This window comes from Pithys albifrons, chromosome 9, assembly GCF_047495875.1.
Source record: "Pithys albifrons albifrons isolate INPA30051 chromosome 9, PitAlb_v1, whole genome shotgun sequence".
NCBI lineage: Eukaryota > Metazoa > Chordata > Aves > Passeriformes > Thamnophilidae > Pithys > Pithys albifrons.
Genome location: NC_092466.1, coordinates 5,354,785 through 5,376,111, shown reverse-complemented (window position 1 = coordinate 5,376,111; position 21,327 = coordinate 5,354,785). Strand labels below are relative to the sequence as shown.

General features: G+C 39.2%; 1 protein-coding gene and 1 long non-coding RNA gene across 5 annotated transcripts in view; one reads left to right on the top strand and one right to left on the bottom strand.

Annotated features, from left to right (window-relative positions):
* ATE1 (arginyltransferase 1) overlaps positions 1 to 21,327 on the bottom strand; it is an 80,850-nt gene that overhangs the window by 7,696 nt on the left and 51,827 nt on the right. For all 4 annotated transcript variants that reach the window (XM_071564432.1, XM_071564433.1, XM_071564431.1 and 1 more), the window contains exon 11: positions 14,166 to 14,286. In XM_071564432.1, the coding sequence (XP_071420533.1) occupies positions 14,166 to 14,286 (121 nt within the window). The remainder of the gene's footprint in view (positions 1 to 14,165; positions 14,287 to 21,327) is intronic.
* On the top strand, positions 9,194 to 17,885 carry LOC139676021 (uncharacterized). Its single transcript, XR_011698577.1, has 4 exons — positions 9,194 to 9,326; positions 14,075 to 16,640; positions 16,752 to 16,787; positions 17,874 to 17,885. It is a non-coding gene; the product is annotated as an uncharacterized lncRNA (long non-coding RNA).

Here is a 21,327-nt window from a genome sequence, read left to right as displayed (position 1 = left end):
TGTGCTTGTGGTGTGTGGAAAAATAAACCATGCATCACACATTTTTAGTGGTGATATAAAGCACTCCCGAAAACACCCTCACTGCTGTATTTAAAAATTCACATTCACTTAGTGCTTGCTGCAGCCACTGCCAGAACTGAAACCCTGCCTGGGAAAGACTTCCCAACAGAACTGACCAAAAGAGATTTGATGTTACTCACTTCTTGCCAAATCCATCAGCACCAGCTGGGACAAGAGGATTAAAACCAGCAGCCTCCAGGCTTTGCCTTAGAAGAGTATCAGGGCAGTGAACTGGCTGCTCAGGTGAAACTCCCCAGCCCTCCAGCCCCAATCTTTTTTCCCCTCATTTATACAGAGTTTTGGCTTTCTCAAGCACACTGAGCTTACATGCCCCTACCTCAAGTCCATCCCAAGCTCTGCAGAATGACAGAGCAGTGCAAGAATTAAGTGGGTGGGTATGATGAAATTCCTCTTCAAAGCAATTACTCTTCAAAGATAGACACAGCACAGTTGAATCTTATTAACCTCAAATACAGACCCCTTGTGACTTCATTTACTCAGAATCAAACACATAAGAGGATCATTGAACAAGTTGTAACTTCCTTATTTTTATGCATCCAACTGATGCTCCTGCTGCTGAATAATAATGTTATATAGCTGCTGTGTGTGAGAGAAATTGTCTCTGCAGTGCTAGAAAACTCTTTAAACAAAGTCAGAGACTGTGCCACACACCTGAGGCCACTGCAGGATGAATTAATAAAATTATTACAAAATACTGGTGAAAGAAACCTTGGACTTCTCTGAACATCAGGTTTAAAAAGTCACCAATGGAAGAATGAACTTAAACACAGAATCTGAAATAAAGAGTTTGAGAAGAGAACCATATAAATTAAAACAGCAACAGAGAAGAGATGCTTACTGGGGACAAAAACTATGCAAAGACTCCCTTTGGGACTTTCTTTATGCTTTTAATTTATGCTTTATGTTTGAAGACAAAGGAGGTCATGAAATGCTTTTCCTTGCAAGACATTCTGAAGAACCTGCCCTTATTTTCCACAGAAATGGTTTATGAACTTTTTTCTGCTGATTGCCTGAATTTAGTATGTGAAACTTAATGAAGGCTGCTTTAGCAAGTTTTTTTAGAATGACTTCATTACTTTTATCTGTGTTTTGATTCCTAACATGAAAGCAAAATGTGTTTCTTAAGATTTAACCAGGAAAACATGGTTTGAAGGAAGAAAATTTGAGTAGTACTTGCTAAGATTGTGCTCTCCACTAATTATTGTTGGCAATTGCTTTAGAAAAACACCAAGTCAAAAACACTTTATGGCTTTCCCTCCTGCTTTGAAATCCATTAGGTTTTTGATGTGTGGCCAACACCTTCCTGATATCCCAATAGGTTGGTTTTACTACCAGCCCTTCTGCCTCTTCTATTACATCCTCCCCCTTCCTGAAAGTTCACCAAGGAAAAATTTGCAAGTTTTGCTTCTGCAGGTGACACAAGTGTAAAGTTATTTTAACTTCTTCAATTAGAAAGTTTCTATTTACTGCACCTCTAGGCTGACTGTAGGTTTGTGTCCTGAGATGGATTTAGGCCAAGCCCAAGCTCGGCAGCTTCAGGCCAAAAGCACTTTCAAAGCCATTCTCTGCTCACTGTTTGACACTCATTGATATCAGAGTCCCAAAGTCTGATGCTCTGCATGAGTTCATCTTTTGGCTTGTAGTGCTCCTGGCCCCAGACTGGATTTCTTGGAGTAACTAAAGCTACTGTACCTTTGGTTTCACCACAGCCTTCCTGGCTCAGCTGAACTCTGTTCTTGCTGCTCAGCATTTCTCCCCTTCCTCCCTTTTTGCTCACACTGCTCCAGCTCTGCAGCCATTGGAAACTGCTGGAATGACCAAGCAGATTTGGTTCGAGGAAATCTGCTCAGCACTGCAGCCAAGTGCTCTCTGGGGAGAAGTCAGGCTTGCCAAACCCTGCTGTAGACCAGCCCTTTCTTGGACAGGTTTATAACACAATCCTCAGGCAGGAGAAGACTCTCCCAGAGCAATCCAGAAAACACCAATCTCTTGAAAAAAATCACTGTAATATACTTCACACATGTTTTAAGCTTAACACAGTAAGTTCTGTGCATAAACTACATATGGAGAGTCTCAGTAATGAGTTTATCAACAGGAAAAGTTTAAAAACACACATTCTTGGTCTTAAAAATTTATGTTTGATTGACTGTATTTGTGTTTGTTCTATGCATCAAAGTTGATTCCGGATTCTTCAAATAAGGTTTGAAAGGCAGAAAAATAACAGTTCAAATGTCTAAAATGATTACCCTCTTCTTCCATTGACTCTCTCCCAAGTAAAAGCTTTAATAATAAAAATAACCTGCTGCAAAAGTACTTTAATATATATAATTTAAACTCCATCTGAAAAATAAACCTTTTACTGAGATGTTAAATATGAGTAAAATAATCTCAAGTACATAGTTAAGCTCTTAGAGAAGGCAAATAGGAACTTGTGTCACCATCATAACAAATCTGTAAGTCAGAATTCAGCCACCTTCCAATTGCTGCTGCTCTGGAGGCAATGCCATAGGAATTCAGGAAAGTATTCCCTTTATGCACAATTTAAACATAAGCAGAATAAATTTAATATCATTTAATGGAAAATAAAAGCAGATTGGGCTCTGGCACAGTTTAACAAAGAAATTACTTTCCCAATAAGAAAAATATCTGCTCCTGTTGAGTGGCACATGATAAAATTTGCTTTATATTTAAGAAGATGCCAACTGAATTCTAACAGGCCGTCCCTGTGTGGCTGATGCTGGGACAGAGAAACAATCTCAATTCAAATGCTTTATCAAATAAAATGTCTTTTTGAAAAGAAGACAAAACCATCTCTATCAGTAAGTATTACTTCCAAGCTTTAGTAAAGAAATCTTAGTTACTAACTTGCATTTCTAGAAAGACACTGTGATCATATAGTGGCACAATATGTAGGGCAACTTTAATCATTACTGTAATTACTGAATGCAGTACTGTTTCAATTAAATAGTTTTCTAAAAAAGCTTATTTCTTCTCATTTTTTACCTCCTGAGCTGTTGATTCTCTACAGGAGAGATGCTGTCACTTGACATAAAAAACACAAAAGGTTTTATCCCTTAATTCAGTTACCTCTATCAATAGTCTGGCTGGCAGATACACAAACTGCAGAGAAATCAGTTCTGTAACTGAAATACCTGTAATTTTACAAAACTGGACAACTGCAGATGCCAAGAAATATTATCCTGTAGGTCTCAGAGCTAAAAATACAGGTGAATTCTTGTTGAATAAATTACCTGCCACTTCTTTCTCTTCTCTCCTATACTCCTAAAGCAGCAAATTATTTATATTGCATCATCTATTGGAATTTGAATATAGGAGAGATTTCACATATAATTCAACCTTGCCACTGTGACCCCATAAAGACTGCAAAGAGGTGTTCAAATTTTGTGTTCTCAGCCCCATGCAACTGTTCAATGTAATTCACACATGGAATATTTCCTTTTTTCCATTTACAGGAAAACAAGTGAAGAAGGAATTAAAAATAAGCAACAAATTTATTGTCTTCCTTGTTTTTTACATGGGAAAAAGGACAACTGCCAATTTCCAAACTACCCCACATTAGTCACGGGACAATATTTCTTACATTTTCTGCACAGAATGGACTCAGAATTAGTAAGGAGCCTTACTGAGGTCTGGTATTTCCAATTCAAAAAAGAAACGTGGCACTCCTGCTGAATTCTGGAATGACACTGTTTCTGATCATAAGTTTCAGTTCCTTAAATGCTCCTCCTGCTCCCTGAAATATGAAAGTATTTGGCCGTTCTCACTTTGAGCTTCTGCATCCACACTACACAGAGAATGTGGATTTCATTTTTTAACCCATAGGAGGATGAAACAGTTCAAGAAAGAAAAGAAAAGGCAAAGAATCAGCCCTAAATAAAAAATGCCAATATTTAAAACTGTGCCATTAACCCAAACTTGTGATTCGCTTTGAAAGCAGATTTGAAGGAAACTCCCATGAAAATAACTCACAGTATAAATCAGTTTCCATTTTACTTAAAAATGGAATCTCAGAAGAATTATTATCTCTAAGCATAAAATGCACAGAAGAAAAAGTACAAAGATAAACAGCTCCCAACTGCTGTAATTTCAGACTGACAGCCCTAAGGGTGTGCTGGGTTTTTGGTTTTGCTTCAAGTTGTTCTTGCTTTTTAATTTTCAACTTTGAAGCACTTGGGACTTGCATGGTTTTTAAAAGATGAACAGAGTGTTCATATTTTCTGAATGACAGGGAAAAAAAAAAGTTTAAAATTCAATGTACAGGAAGTTTAGAAGTTTCATGATAGCCAAGCTTTCAAACTAGGTGTAAAAATGAGTGAAAGAAACCCCATCCCTTGCTGGTTACACCACAATTTATTTGAGAAACTTGACAGCCTTGTTCCATTTTTAAAGAAAAGTTACATCTGGTTTACACGACCTTGTCACAGTTAATGATCAATGATTTTAAAACAAAAAACTGTAAAAGGAAGAAACCAATTAACTTTTCAAATTTTAGGACTGAAATACAGGAGACAGTAATTAACGAAAATAGAAAATTACTCCACTGCAGTCAGAAGCCAAATACATCTGACCTTTGGATTTAAGCTCAGTTCTTACTCAATGTAAAGAATTCTTGCTTTTTGTTCACCACCAAAGTATAGGATGCCATTCTCAAAAATAAAAGAGACAAGAAGTAATACCTATTAATAGTCATATTTACATAAAACAGGGAGTTGAAATGTGCTTTTTCTCATGTTGCTTCTTCCATACTGGACTCATACATTAAGGAATATTAAAGACCCCTATGCCTTGGGGCATAAAAATACTAACTCAAACCAAATTAAAAGTACAGTTAAAATGAAGCATAAACAACAACACACAAAAATTCAATGAAAAGAATTCTTAATTAAAACCAGAAAGCACAAGTCACAAAGGAAGTACAGTAAAACGCTCAGGATATTCTCAATCAGCCAAATCTTTGCAGTTACTCTAACAAAAAGGAAAAAAAAAAAAGAAAAAAGGAACTTTTGAAAGAACTGATCAAAAAGAGAATGTTTACAAGTGGAAAAATGCACCTTATCAAAACATTACTGATGATCCTTAAAACATGAGGACAGGGGAATTACACAAGTATAACTTATAGGGATCCTTAACACGGGCAAGGATAGGAAGCAGCAACAAGGGGAAATCCTAGAGACATCTTCCAAACAAAACTTTTGGGCTTTGTGCCTGAAATCATACAATTGCTTTATGATTTGCAATTCAATGCTGAGAAGGAGCAGCCTGATCGCTGCTGAGAGCCGCTCACCCCGCTGTGCCACGAGGAAACAATCACTCAGTGTGCTGGGACTCTTATTATTCCAGTAGTAAACATGAACAGGGGCCAATGGAAAACATTTCCTGTGAATACAGCAATTCAGAGCAGCTCTTGGGTTCAGTGTAATTCACTGCCAGCAGCAAAGGCTTCTGGCTTACCTGCAAACAATCCTGCCCAACACCACAGTCCAGCAGTGTCCTGCTGGTCTGGACACATTGCAAAGGGATGCACATAAAACAATAGATATCAAATTCACAGTTTATTTATGAGGAGCTCTCATATAATACAATTATTCTATACTGCAATTTATTATCCTGAAGAATAACTAAAAAATGACTACTGAGGGACAAGGTTTAATGATAGACCACAGAATGTTTAGGTTGGAAATGCCCTCTAAGATCATTGACTCCATCCATCCCCCGAGCACTGCCAAGGCCACCATGAACCCAAGTCCCCAAGTGCCACGTTACAGAATCACAGACTATTCTGAGCTGGAAGGGACCCACAAGGATCATCAAATCCAACTCTTAAATCAATGTCCCACATGGCATTTAAGTCCCTCTAAGGATGGTGACTGTCCCACTGCCCTGGACAGCTGTGCCAGGGCTGGACAACCCTTTCAGTGAAGAAACTTCCCCCCATATGCAACCTAACCCTCCTCTGGCACAGCTTGAGGCTGTTTCCTCCTGTCCTATCAGAGACTGATATGATATTTCTCCAAGGACTTGCTTTTTAGGGGTGTCGTATAAAAAACCCCCTAGTAGTACCTGGGAAAATATTAGTTAAATGAGACTGAACAACTTAAAACAGTATCCAGTGCTTTCAAAGTCAAGACACTAAGACAAAAACAAAATAAAAGTAATATAATCCACTCAATGGCAAGTTGACAAAGATAACTGTTTCACTTTTAGATGCTCTTCCAGAGGACAAAATGAACTAGTCATTTCCTTTGAAGTTGTATCTCTAACACTATTCTGATGACTTCAGATACAAGAAATGAGAATGTGAGCTGCCAGTGAAGAATATTAACTGCATACCCAGCACACTTTGGGGTTTTTTTCTGTTTTATCTACATTTTTGGTTATCTAATCAACCTCCAGCTACACTTTCAGCTTAACTGGACCATGCAGACATGGGCCAAAAGCAGAACCACAGCAGGTTCAGCTCTGTTTTTGATGCATGAGCTCTGGGAGACACTGTTCCTGTGCATGTTCTCCCTAAACCAGCTTTCCTGACTCAGCAGCTTGCACAAGATAATCCTGCAGACCAGAACTAGTTAAGGCCAAGTTTTACCAACTCATTCATGATCAACCTAATTCATGACCAACCTAATTTATGATTAGGCATTTCTAACCCAACAAGCACTTGGAAACAGCACATGAAAGCAACTCTAAGTCACTTGTAGCAGGGAATGAGAACTGCACACGTGTCTTTCCAGAGACTTTAGCAAGGTACTTGTCATCAAGAATATAATCAGAAGAGGCTCAGTTAATGGTAGGAGAGACAAATTAAACACGCTATCAAATCTGTAAGTTAAAGGTGGAGAATACTAATGCATCTTAAATACAAAAGATTAGGGATGGTGATGATGGTGGGGATGACAGGACAAGGGGGAATGGCTTTAAGGTGAAGGAAGAGTTGGATGTAGATTAGATATTAGGGAGAAATTCTTCCCCATGAGGGTGGGCAGGCCCTGGCACAGGTGCCCAGAGAAGCTGTGGCTGCCCCATCCCTGGGAGTGCCCAAGGCCAGGTTGGACAGGGCTTGGAGCACCCTGGGCTGGTGGGAGGTGTCCCTGCCCATGGCAGGGGGTGGAACAAGATGAGCTTTAAGGTCCCTTCCAACCCAAACCATTCTGTGATTCTATGAAAAGACAGCACAATAGACAAAAGAGGATTATGCTTTAAAGAGTTACAGCTCAAAAAAAGGGGAAGGAAAAGCTGAAAAAAAAGAGTTAAATACTATTTAGTAAAATATTTGAACAGTACAGAAGTGAAAATGGCAGAGAGCAGCAAGAGGATCTTTCAGAAAGAAGGGAGAAGTCCTCATTAAGACTGATATGTGAGGAGGAGAACAATCAGAGACGAGAGTCAACCTGAGAATTACAAATGCAAACATTTCCACGAAATAGGAAAAACTGAAGCAATTGGCAGTAGCTTATCAGCTAAATAAATCAGATTCCAGCAATCAATTTACTGGCTAAATTAATTAAAACATGGAATCAATTATGGACCACGTGGCAAGCTGGGATGATGTCACCAGAGCAGAGAGTGAACATTCTGGAGGCACCACAGATGGTTCCAGAAGGTCTGACCCCAGCAGAGGTGGCTGAGCAGGGCTCAGCACATGCCTGTGGTGTCGCTGCCACGGCTGCTCTGGGCCTGGGCCTCATTACAGCTTTCAACTTTTATCACATTTTGAAACTAATCCCATATGCTGGTTGTCCTCAGCATGAAATAAATCTGCATGATCTCTCTGCTTTCCCCATGTTATTTGAGTTTTAATTTCTGCTCTTGTGCTTCTAACACCTTCTGCATGTGGAAAATGATTCCTGGTAGGATTTGGCAGTCCTTCCCCTTCCCCACAGTCCCCTGAACCATCAGCAACTCCTCAGTTCATTTCTGGTCCAGTCATCAAAAAAAGAAATCAACAAAAAAACCAAAGGTAGAATTACTCTGCTAGAGAATCCAGTGTCACAACATTCAAAAGGTGAAGGAGTATCTTGAACACAAACTCATTTAAGATTCATCTCTTCAATGCAAAGAGAAGCAAAGTATGCCAGGATATCTTTATTTTTCCAAGCAAAATCCTCAAAACAATTAATTTCAAAATACATTTGCTCATTACACAATCTCTATGATGGCAATTTTGTATTAAAACATGTTTTTGAGGTTTTTGCAGTCCAAGCCACACTAGAAGTGAGACAATGCTGCTGCTTGAGGGGCACTGGTTTACTCTGCTACATGTTTGTCAGAAGCAGCTATATTCAAAGTATCAATAAATACAAACTTTTAAATCAGAAATACTCTTTAAAGTTTGCACTTTCTAACCCACACATCAATTTATGCCCTGCCAGTTCCTTAGGACCCACAAATTAAGTGACTAATGCTAACACTGCCATTTTGTTACAGAAGCACTGCAATATTTGAGCATATTTCTGCATATGAGGCCAAAACCCCATGCCAGTCATTTCAATTTAATCCAGACATACTACAAAGTGAGAGAAAAATCTGCCTGGCTACACCTTATTTGCACTATCCTCATTGTTTAAATATCTTGCACGCTCAAGGATCACACTGGATTTAGAAATATGCATTCTGATGGCTCTAAGTGTTCATAAACTTAATTAGAAACAGATACAAACTTGTAGGATGGGTCTGTTCTAGAGGTACTGCTGGAAAGAACTGGTATGTCTGTTTTTTCTTGGTTATGGAATTCAAATTTATTACCTATAGCTCTGATAACAGTGGAAAGTTAGTTGTTTAGAAGAATTTAGTAAGTGATCTGTAATAGTTTATTTAAACTGCTTCCCAACTCTCCAAAGTACACAACACTATCTTAAAAAAATTATAAACAGCAATTGCTTTTGAGCAAACCAGCAATTTCTCCCAAATCAGATGATTGCAGAGTTCTAAACAATTGGTTTAATGTTTTCCATCTGGGATAGTTTCGCCACCACATTTTCATCATCTCAAGAACTTCAGTGCATTTACCCTTGTAAACATTAATCTGCATCACACCACCCTTATAAACATTAACATATACTGGCTTTTGCATTAATCCCCCTGCCTGGATTCAAAGATGCAACACCACACGGATCCAGCCCTTTGCCAGGGACCTGAACCATCAGACCTGACCAAAGGGTGACCACAGTTCCCTTTCAGGACACAAAGGTGTGATTGTGGCTTTTCTGCTGAGAGAGAGAGGAGAGGTAAGACCAGGACCATGGTAATGCACTGTATTTTTAAAATATATTGTAAAACTAAACAGCCTCTGCACTTGATGAGGGAGGGGAAAAAAGTCAACAAAATACTTATGTTCACACTCACAATAAACATAAAACATGTCTGAAATATTGTTTAATAGCAAAGAGTAGTATCCAACTGTACATAAAATTAAATGTTTGGAAAAAATACCACACTAGAAATTACAGTTATTGAAATAGTTGTGACAGATTATTTTTCAACTGAATACATTATGAACAAAAACATATATTTAAAATAAACAGAGTTTTGTATAATTGCCCAAGTCTGAAGATTTCTGGGTAAGAATTTTAAGTTTTATTTACTAGAACTAATAACAACCCACAGTTTCTTGCAAGAATCATTAAGATGCATAATGCAATTTCTAATAAGGATTCAGGGGTTGTTAAATACTGGTAACGTTGTTTGCCTTTCACTACTCCAGCTTACTATGAGCAGCAGAATACAGAGAAATACACAGGTATATTTCTGGTGAAAGAGAGTTTTTTCAGCTTGTATTCCTACAAGTTTTAAAAATCTGGGAGAAACTTGCAACAAAAGTTACAGGATTACTACAGAAAAAGACTGGAAATCTTAAATAATTTTTCTTAGTTCAGCAACTCAAGAACTAGTGATCTGCTATCATCTCTGCCCAAAAATAATTACATCAAATGGAGTTTTTTACAGAGTGATTCATGTGTGCCTGAAGTGAGAATTTTCTGACCTCTGCACAGCTCTGTGTAGTGCCCCAGGACTCCGGCATCAGTTGCTGGGCTAACACTCCTGGGGAGGAGGAGAGTTCAGGCACAGATTTTAGTGTTGTTTTGGGGTTAGGTTTTGGTTTTCCCCAGAGAAAAGTTACGAATTGTATGTGAACATGAGGCAATTTTAAAAGCTTTATGGATTTCAACATCTGTCCCTTGTGCAGACACAGCCTGCCCAGTTCCTGGGTGGCTGCAGGCTGATCACTGGAAGGCACAGGAAAGACAAATCATCTCTTGATTCCAAAGTCTATCATAATTTTGGCTCAGACCAGCTGGAAACAGACTAAATCCTAAATTCTTCTAAGGACTTCCACCCTGCTGGAAGAAGCAAGGTCTTTATTGCTGTGTGGACGTGGCAGATGCAAAGTCTGGTCAGCAGCAAGAGAAAGGAGTGGAAGGTGGTTGCTGACTTGTTTGGCTTTGGCCTCTCTTTAGGTTTCCACATCTAGTTTCTTCCTACATAGTGTATCCAAATAACAGCCACCCTTATTTATCTCTACTCATATCTATCTAGATGTTCAAGTTTTACACATTCCAAGAGGTTGCTCTTGCCAAGTCCTTCTTCTCATTGTTCTAATTCTATGAACAACTGCAAAACTTTCTTCCCCATCTCTCTATGTGTGTCTCTGCCAGCTTCCTGTACCCTGAGCACACCAGAGAACATCCCTTCCAAAGCTCCCCACAGTCTGACTCCATTGCTAACACCAACAGGCAGCAATGCAAGTTCTACCTCTGACTGTGGGACCTGATAGTCCAGACAAGTTTATCTGTTTCCAAGGAGGCTGCTTTGTGTCTCCCCATTTTCTTCATTTTTTCTACACCCCTCACACCACAAAAGATTTCTCCATAAACTCTTGAAAGACAACTTAAGTACTCTTTGAAACTCTCCTTCACTGGGATGTTTACAAAAAGTTTAGTTTAGTCTATTACTATCTAGTCTATTAATAAACTATAATTTGGTCTACTACTATAATTTACCCAGCAACCCAGAAGTGCTTTTCCATTTCTTTATCCCATCCTTTTGCTTCCATCATGGTTTGTGTTAACCATTCTCTGGAGCAAAGAGTCTTGCCTCTAAGAACATGCAAAGCAAAGACAGAGGGGCCTGTGTTAAGCCTTTGTTATGTGTAACTTTTCAAAGCTGGAGAAAATACTTTCATTTTAATTAATGTGTTCCATTCAATTCCACTTTGATTTCACTCTATCATTAGATATACAGGAAGTTGAACAGCTGTGGATTGGCTTAGCCAATTTATCAACCCCATCAGACAAATCAGTGAAAGCAGAAAAAGGCCTCAAGTCCTTTTGATGTGCAGCACTTGCAGTTTCTGCAGACACAGGAGGGTAGGAAGCAGCTTCCACTGCTGAGATGGCTGTGGGCCATCCCTGGAAATTGGGATTGAGCTGTTTCACTTGGGTAACAGCCCCCTGTTCACCATGTACAGGCCACATTATGTGACACAGTCATGTAACTATGAAGGCTTTGAATCACTTTGAGATTGGGACTGTATCTGTCCTCATCTGAAGCTGCTTTTTAACGGTCTTGACAGTCCAGTGCTGATGGGAACAAAGATTTGCAGTTTCCCACAAATTTAATTACCATCCCAAAAGTAGACTTTCATAAACATTTTCCTTCATGAAGACATTTTTCACAGGCTTCTCCCAGGACCAACAAGTTGAAAATCTCAAGAGATGTTATAAAGACACATCACTGGGTTAGTCTCAGAAAAATGGAAAGTGGAAGGACAAAAATACTGCCAGGATACCAAGTCAATTATTTATAGGTCAGAGCACATAACATTCTTTCCTGAACCTGCAACTGGTAAATCTATTAGGTAAATTTTATTTCTTTTTTTAAAGGGAAGGAAAATACATTCAAAAATAGCTGAAAATTATGAAGAAATTAGTATGAGGTAATGTTTCAGAAATTTTGACATTACAGACAGTATTAGAAGACGACCATTTCCAGAGAGTGTTTTATTGCCCCAGGCAGCAATGCAAGCTGCCCTGTTCCTCCCAGTCCTTTAGTGGATCTGGTTATTGCCCTCAGTTTCTAGGCCCTGCTCCTGATAAATCATGATCTGTTTAACCATAATTATAGGCAGTATTACAGAAAGCTGATTCAAGAGGAATAAAGCACATGATCATTCCTATTGCTGTTTTCAAAATCCACTGTAACTTCATTAAACTCATATTGCTGACTATTGTAGAGAGTCAAGAATTAAGAAGGAAACTGATTTCACTGCTGAGAAATGTCTTCCTTTGAGCAAGCAACTACTTAAACCCCCAAGGACTGCAGGCTCACAGCAAGCCCAGTGCACTGTGATGTGGAGCTGAGTTTTAATTTCCTTAAACCACAGGACACAAGTCACAGCTCCAGGACTGTCTGCAGTGAGATGTTCTGTGCTGATAACGATGCAGAACTTTATACCCTGTGGTTTCCAAACCAGTGGTTTGCCACAGGGATTTCACACAGTCGAGGAGATGCTGCCCCTTTGCTCGCAGGGGGTTAACACCTCCAAAGGCAGCAGTTTAGCTCTTCTGTCTGAATACCAAGAATATCCTCAACACCACTGGCCTCCAAAACCACTCCCTTCTTCCTCCTACCTTGGCGATGTCTTTCCAGTTTCCTCTACCCAATCTAAGGATGATTCCAGTGGATCAAAATATGATCAGGTACTGCTCATTTCAATCTCTTCCACACTGAGAATACTCCATGAGGATAAATACTCTTACCAACGAGCACCCAAATGTGCTCCCCAGTCTCCTTCCCACCACATCACATGGTTGCCTGCACAATCCCTAAAGAACATGCTCTCTCTGCACAGAACCCTTCAGGTAATCCTGCTACTAAAACTTTAAATCAGAATCTGTATCTAGAAATTTATCTGAACCTTGCTATGGTAGTTCTTGTAATTATTATTAGTGTTCCAGTTGAGCAAGTAACAAGCACAGGACGGAACAAAGCAAGGAACTCAACAGCATTTTCAGAACTTCACAGTCCTGATTAAGCCATCTATTCAAATTCCTTTGATTTATCTACATCCTGCCCTTCAAATAGTTAACAGTTCACTGCCTAGGGAATGAAAATCCTACTAAACTACAGTACAAAGTAAAAAGAAAAAAAGGAAAAAGAGTAAAACAAAAATGTAAAAACAAGAAGCTGTGGAAAACTACTGAAACTCAGAGACAGGTAGATCTGTATTTTGGTGTTCAGAAAGAGACCACGGCTTCACACACTCTTGAGCTGAGTAACACCACATATCTCTGATCAATATCACAGCCACACCCCACTGTTATTCACGGGAGAAAGAAAATTTCAAAGAAAGAGTATTCAGCAATTTGCAATTAATAAGTTAGTTTCCCTTTCCCACAAGTACCACTCCAAGCATTCTCTAACATGGCCCCCTTCAGACCTGCCATTATATGTATTTTTTCCATTTGATTGCATTGTTTTACAGTGGTATTACTGTATTATGTTCTGGCCAGTAACATTTTCAAGCACTCTATACTATTTTACAGAATGTGTAAGTCTATGTCCCATCTACTTCAAGATGTTTTAAGGTGCTTCTGCTGTTGGTTGTATTTTTCACATTCACTGACAGATTGTTAAACTAAATCTGCCACTTTGTTTCTTAACAAAAGCACTTGATGCCTTTAAGCTTCTTCAGCTCTTTCCTGCCTTGATTCCAATTTCCTCCCTTTATGCCTTCACCCAACTGGAATGTGAGGAACAATTATTTGATTGGTTTTGTTCATGCCCAGAATAGCAAATATAATTATCTGCAAGGCAGCAATATGTGTTAAATTTTGAACTACATACAGTCTATAAAACAGCATGCACTTAAATTTTGCATTGCTTATTTTGGGTTTCAGAATAAAACTCTCTTGTTTGCTGATGTTTGCTGCAGGGGTTGTGATTTTTACATTTTTATCTGTTTTATATTTTACAGATGAGATTTTCAGGATGCTTCAGCAGCAGATGATACTGACACATTACAGAGACAGCCCAGTTTACAGGCCTGTCACTGCTTGTAACCTCACCTGCTTTTCCATCCTGGTTGAACCGGGAGTACTTGCTGTGCTCGAGCAGGGGCAGGCACTGCTCGATCGGCGTCCAGACGTAGGTCTCTGGGCACAGCAGGTCAGAGGGCCTGTACTGACCCTGCAAAGCACAAAAGAAGGGAAAAAACAAAAAGAGAGCAGTCACACCAGTTGCACAAGAACACCCTGGCCACAACTTTGCCTGTTTTCCAAAGAGCAAGGAATAGTTTTAATCTGATCTACACCAAATGAGTTCTCAGGGAAATCACAGGTTTTAGTCATTTCGGCACCATCTCAGGGACAGAAACTGAACCTTGGCACTTGATGAAAATGTAAAATTAACACAACACACTTCCACGCTATCCAGGATGGACTAGAGAAGTTTTGGCTTTGCTTACTGAAACCCTGTATTTAAGTTATCCCTCTGGAGTTCTGCTGAGCTGGTGGTGACAGTAAAAAACTCAGCACCTCCAGAAGCAGCTCATCTCAAGTGTTGGCAATTCTACCAAATAATGGAGACAAAAAAAAATCTAATAGAAAAAAACCACTTAACAGTAAGCAGGATGCTTTTATTACATTAGTGATGGAGCATTTCATTCATTGCTACTTAAATAGTAACATTTTAATTCATGGAGTTTTTCCTGGATTGGCTTAAAGGTAATGATTAGTGAAATTCTACCATTTTTTGTTGATTTATTAAGAAGATATTCTTTGCAGACATTCCCAGAAACTAAACAGACATAACTATTTTCCCTTCAGCTATGTGGAAAATCACCACCTCAGCAATAACAACCTCCTCTAATCAGATCTTCATTTGATTTAAAATAAGATTATTCAGCAACCTATAACTTAAGTCAGAAATCTTATCTTGGAGCCATTACTCATTCAATCCATACCCTCTCAACATCCTGAGCCATATGGTGGCAATATCAAATGAAACTTTAAATTGCAAATATCATTACATGTATCAGCTTGAAAAACTGCCATACAGTAAACTGAATGAAAAGTTTAAGGACCTCAATTAGAAGTTAAAAGCCCGGGTGTTATCAGAAGTCACACTGCAGGTGATGCCATTATAAGTTCTTCATATCAATTACATTACACAGGTAATTATGATTATCATCTTGAGATGAAGTTGAGTTTTTTTTCCAGTATCTATTATGAAAAAAAGCAAGATACCCTTCAGTGAAGCTGAGCAATGTTTGGGAAGGGACATACGTAATTATCCTGACTACAGCCTGGAGATAAAGATATTCCTTTAGGCACACCCTTATGTAGCAACACCCCATTCAGGAGGATCAGAAGAAACAATTTTTAAATTTGCAGGGATTCCCAATTCTTTTTATACTCTTACTGTTCCAGTCTTCATAATATTTACAGAAAACCAGTATTTTTTTATGTATCTCCCACCAACTGTAAATTGACGAATAGAAAATACAAGAATTATCTCTAATAAAAACAGTCCTGACTGTTCACATGAAAAAACCTAAAAATAACCAAGCTTCATGCTGAACCTTGTCAAATACCTGATGTTCCCTTCTGGAATGGTTTGTATGACTGATTTTCTCATTTGAAGCACACTCAGGACTGACTGGTGACTACCGTTGTTGGTTTTAGTTTTTTTAATGAAAGGCAAATTTTTATATTAAATTAAAACAATATTTCTTCAATTCCATGGAGAAGTTTAAACCTCAAGGCCTCAGAAAATCCTCTAAAGCCAGAGAATGGAAGTGACATTATTAAACAAACCACTTTGAAATGTTATGCTCTCTAAACAGAAATAATTGAATGGTATGTGAAGGCAGTGCTTAAAGAACACTTTTAGCCACCATTACTGAGATGAAACAATTTAAGGACTTGGGGAAGGGGAGAAAGGCCTTTTCAGTCATATTTAGAAAAACAGTACATAAACTGCCTTACTGATTTAAAGATATTTTCTCAACTGGCCAAGAAGGCAGAAATAGCCAAGGAACTACTTTTCACAGCTGTCACTTAAGCACAGAAAATACAAGGTGGCAAATTAGCCTCTCCTACAACACAGGCACACTCATGGCTGTGAGTAAGGACAGCCCAGGCTCTTGGTTATCCCAGAAGATACTGCTCCAGCATCTTGGAATCTATGCTAAATTTCCCTATTCTCTAATGTCATAGTCTGTCATAAAATAGGATATATAAAATTAACTGCATTGCAGAATTACTGGTTTGGTTATAATGATTAAAAAGGGTTTCTTTAACACTGAGCAACAGAGTAACAGGAAAAAATGATTATTGAATCCATCATTGTAGGTTCAGTATTTATTTTAGGCATCCAAACACCCTACTTAGGAAAGAAAAAGGAAGAAATAATTCTGAGGTGGCTTCCTTTAGGTGTTTTCTTCCCCCTGAATTTAGAACCCTGTTAATAAACTTCCCTGAAGACACCCGAGGCTGCAGGGATGACACATCACTGAGCTGGGACACACAATGGAATTGGAGGTAAAAATGAAAGGAGCCATTGATGCTCCTCTTTGATATCCTCCCTTCCTAAATGTGCTTCCAAACATACCTAAGTAAGACAGTTCTGCTGAAAAGGCATTTTATTTACAGGACTGGTTAAACCCACATCCCATGACTCATTCCGAGGTGAGTTTCCCCAAGACCAGCATTTGCCCTGTGCCTGTATTGACAGAATTAAACAGGGAATCCACAGAATTGGTTAAATCAAATGAAATGATGTCTAAGGGCTTTTACCTCTCCCTCCATCCTTTCCATGACCACTTACTCTCAATTTACTTACGTTCTTCAAAATATTTAAAACCTCAATATGAAAACAAATCACTATGAATGCAATTTATAGGGTTTTTTTCCCTCTCCCCTTCCTCCTGAACTGTGAAAACATCTAAACCTGAGAATCCAGACAGGTTCTACCTCATGTCAAGGAGCACCTGCACTTCAAGGAAAGTGTTCAAATTTCATTACTCACTCTGAAATGATTACATCATCTAAAAAAACTGCCTCTAAGCATACTATTTATATTCCTTCTTATTCCTGATATTGCTGATTTGCAGTGTACAACAGCATAAATCTAAAATAAAAAGGGGATCTCCCAAAGGGAAGTGCTGCAGAGGGATTTATCACAATAGAACTTAATCAGATTTGCAAATCTGCTTCTGAAAATCATTTCTCTCTGACTTCAGATTAAATCAGCATTCATTTCAGAAGTCATTCTGCTCAGAGCAAAATTTCACAACTGAAAACATTTTGCTTTCTTTTATCTCATTACAAAAAATCTCTTGCACAGTAGCCCTGTTTAAGCTGTCCAGACCATCTTGGGACTATTAAACTACAAGACTTTAAACAAAAAGTATCATCTTACAGACCATCCCTAAGCACTTGTCTCAGGTTTCAGCTTCCCAAATCCAAAACCACCTGCTGATGAAATGCACTCTGTCAATATACAACAACTGCACATATTTCTGCCTGTGCATCTACATTTTGTCAAGAAATATCCAAGAGATAAAATGTGCTTTTATGAACTCTTTTTGGAAATAAATAACCATATATTTACCTAAAATTTAGGTTTTTGGACGCTGTTAAAAATTTTTATGGACACTCAAAAACACTCTTCATAGATGCAATATTAACATATTTTGAACCATTATGAGAGTCACTGCAGGTCATACCCATGTCTGTGGAATAGTCAAATATCCCATTTCTAACAATTAGTAGATAATACTCTGTGAAGACTAAATGTCAGTATGAGCACATAGTGTTCCTCTGCCCACCCACACCTGACCTTCAACAGTTTGCAGTACAAGGCCTTCCAAAATCAGGTAATTTCAGGAATAATGGATTTTGCCACAGCATAATGCTGAACAATTGCTTTTACTTCCATCTGCAAACTGGAGCTCATTCCTGTCTCTGAGGCAAACAATTGTTGCCTTATTTCCCTTCACTCATCATTTTACAGACAAATATGGTTCAGGATAAACTGAAAGAGAGTTTTAGATTGAATATCAGAAAGAAATTTTTCCCTGTGAGGGTGGGCAGGCCCTGGCACAGGTGCCCAGAGAAGCAGTGGCTGTCCCATCTCTGGGAGTGTCCAAGACCAGGTTGGACAGGTCTTGGAGCACCCTGGGCTGGTGGGAGGTGTCCCTGCCCATGGCTGGGGGTGGGATGAGATGGGCTTTAAGGTCCCTCACAACCCACCCCATTCTGTGATTCCATGATACTTCCATCAGACTGAAGGGACCTAAATCCTCTGCTGCTCTACTAGATAAGGTATTCTACACCTTTAACCATTTTAGTCAACCTGTCCTTTATCAAATTTGGCTTTTTCTTCTTTGAATTAGGGTGAAAGAGTCACAGGAGGAAAACATCCAAACTGCACAGCTCAGGAGCAGGACAGTTCCAGGTATAATAAATATATAAAGAAAGTTGAAAGAGAAATACTTGACTAATGTATCAAAGGGCTTGATTAAAGAGCAATACTGAAAGTCAGAATGGCTAAGACATTCCTGAGTTTGTGGTTTCTTCTACCAAGGCAACTCATTGCAACATAAAGGTGACTTCTTGTTTAATAAAAAATACCTCAAAGACATTTTATTTTCACTAATGTTTGGGGCATTTTTGCTCCTATATAATATAAAAGAAAGAACCTTGAAGTGCTCTTTCTCTTATACAATTAGACATGCTGCACTTTAATTGGAAGCTTCTGGAAATAAATTTTACAGTGAGGCTGCCAAGCCTAAATTAATACTTCACACCATGATGTTTTTTGTTTTACAGTTTCCAAATTAGGATCGACCAGAACGTCTCTGAACTTTTGTTCCACAGGAAGGGCAAAGGTTTTAATGAGACTTCAGTCTGGAGATTACTTTTTAAATATTTTGTAAAATCTGAGGGATTTGGTAAGCACTTGAGATGAAAAACACCAGCAGAGTTTGTTTTTCTAGTCTAACTAAAATTTAAAATGTAAAACTACCAAGAAAGACAATAGTCTCAACAACGAAGAAGGTCAAGCACCAGTAGCACTGAAAAAACAAAATAGGAAGGTTAAACACACATTTAATTCTTTTATCAGGTACAGTTTACATCTGTGTTCTATTTTTTCATAATAAAGGCATTGATCTTTTATTAAAAGTGAATTAAGACTGCCTTCATCTCCATTTCCAGACAGATGCTTAAAAAGAAGCGTTCTGGCTACATAAACAAAGCAGCCCCAAACCATCGCCTGTGACCCATCGGAGCCCATGGAAGGGCACAACAGACCACGGGGTTACTGCATTCAGCTTCCCCCGAAAGACAACCCCTCTGGAATCCCACAGCAAAGTGCTACAGCAGAGCCTTGCTCCCTGCTTTCAGTACACAAACAGGAATAGACTTTATGGATCCCCAGGAGAGCCCATTCCGAGTAACTCGAGCCGCCGTGTTAGTGCAGGCGGAGCCCGTGCTGAGCCAGCGCCGGCGGGACAGAGCTGGACACCTGAACCCCTCTGTGCTTCCAACTGTCCAGCCACTCCCATGGGATCCACCTGTACCAGGCCTAAAAGACTTCAGAAGCCACCCCAAAACTACCTACACACAGTCACTCCCATCCTGTAGTCACTGTTTTAAATATCTTTTTAAGCCACTTTATGTATGTATGGCCAAACTTTGCGAACGCAGATTTGGGAAGGGCTCTCCCCACGTGGGTGTGCCCTGTGCCTTCCAGCCTGCACAGTGGATGTTTTAGGTGAGGCTCAGCGTGCACAGAACTGGCCTCACTGTTTCAGTCCTGAGGTCCACCTGCCACAGCTGAGCGAGCTTGGACAGTGCCAGGGAAGTCCTCGGGACTGTCACAGCCCCCAGTACTGACCAGAGCTGACCCTGCTGAGCATCCGAGACCTGATGGGATGGGATGGCAGGGAGTCTTTAACTGCCTGGGGATAGTCCCCACTGAGACTGAAACTCACAACCTTGAGATTCAGAGTCCAGAGTGCTCTCCTTTACACCACAGGACTGTCCAAACCATTATAACCCCCTTTAGTAATTGCCAGCAAGCAAACAGCTCTGTGCATCCATGAGACGTGGCTGGAGGCTTTGGATTTATCATCAAAAAGCATTCAGCACACAACAGTCAGGACAAAGAGCAGTTACATCCTTAGGTAACTCAGATAATAGGTTGGGTTTCACCAGGGGCTCCACCACATGTGAACAGGCTGCCTGGTACTCCAGTGCCAGGATCCAACAAGCTGATTTTATCCAACTGCAAACTTGAAATTCATTATGGACTCTACATTTTCAGGACTCCAGAGCTGCATTCTTAAGAGCTCAGCCATCTTTCTTTCCCATTAAAGACTAATGTGTTGTAATCCTTCAAAGATGTTACAAATAATAACCAAAATTCACTTTGCAGCTCACAGAACTCAAACTACTTTAGAGAAGTACATGAAGTGTTAGTCCCTGATCTTCTCAAAGCTGTTCTGATTCTCATTCTTTCAGTTACATCTTCAGACCCTGTGTAATTGGAATTTAAAGGCAGCAGGGAGCTGTAAGGTGCTTCCCAAGGCACCTCAAAGATGGAAGCTCAGAGCAAATACCCAACTTTTCCCATATTCTCTGGTTTCCCATAAGTGAAACGTAAATATAATTTGAAGTTGCATTTCCAAAAGAAGTATAGAATCAGAATGGTTTGGGTTGGAAGCATCTTCAAGATCATCTCGTTCCAACCCTTATTTAGGCCAATTAATTGATTATGACATTACAGTTTTTGGTATTTTCTTCCTAAATGTGCCTCATGGACCTTTAAACTGACTGATCAAAGCAAATTTGTGCATAATTTGACAATTTTCACCTCTTTTCTGCTTATTTCCCAGTTCCATGTAAAGTATAACAGAAATAACTGTTAATAAACTGTTTCCAAAGTGAAAATACTTCTGACACTTGTTCTCACATGTCATACAACTAGTAGGAAACACATAATTTCCTACAGTTATTGACTATATATTCATACTTAGCTGTTCACTAAATAAAAAAAGAAAGGCATTTCAGAAGGTTTCAATAATGGCCCTCAGCTAAACAAAATATTTCAGGTAAGTGTAAAACAGATTAAGATAAGGAGTAAATTCAAAAAGGAAGGCAGCCAAGTTTCATTCTCAATATCCCAAAATTATCATGCAATTATTTGGCCGTTAACTGCCTA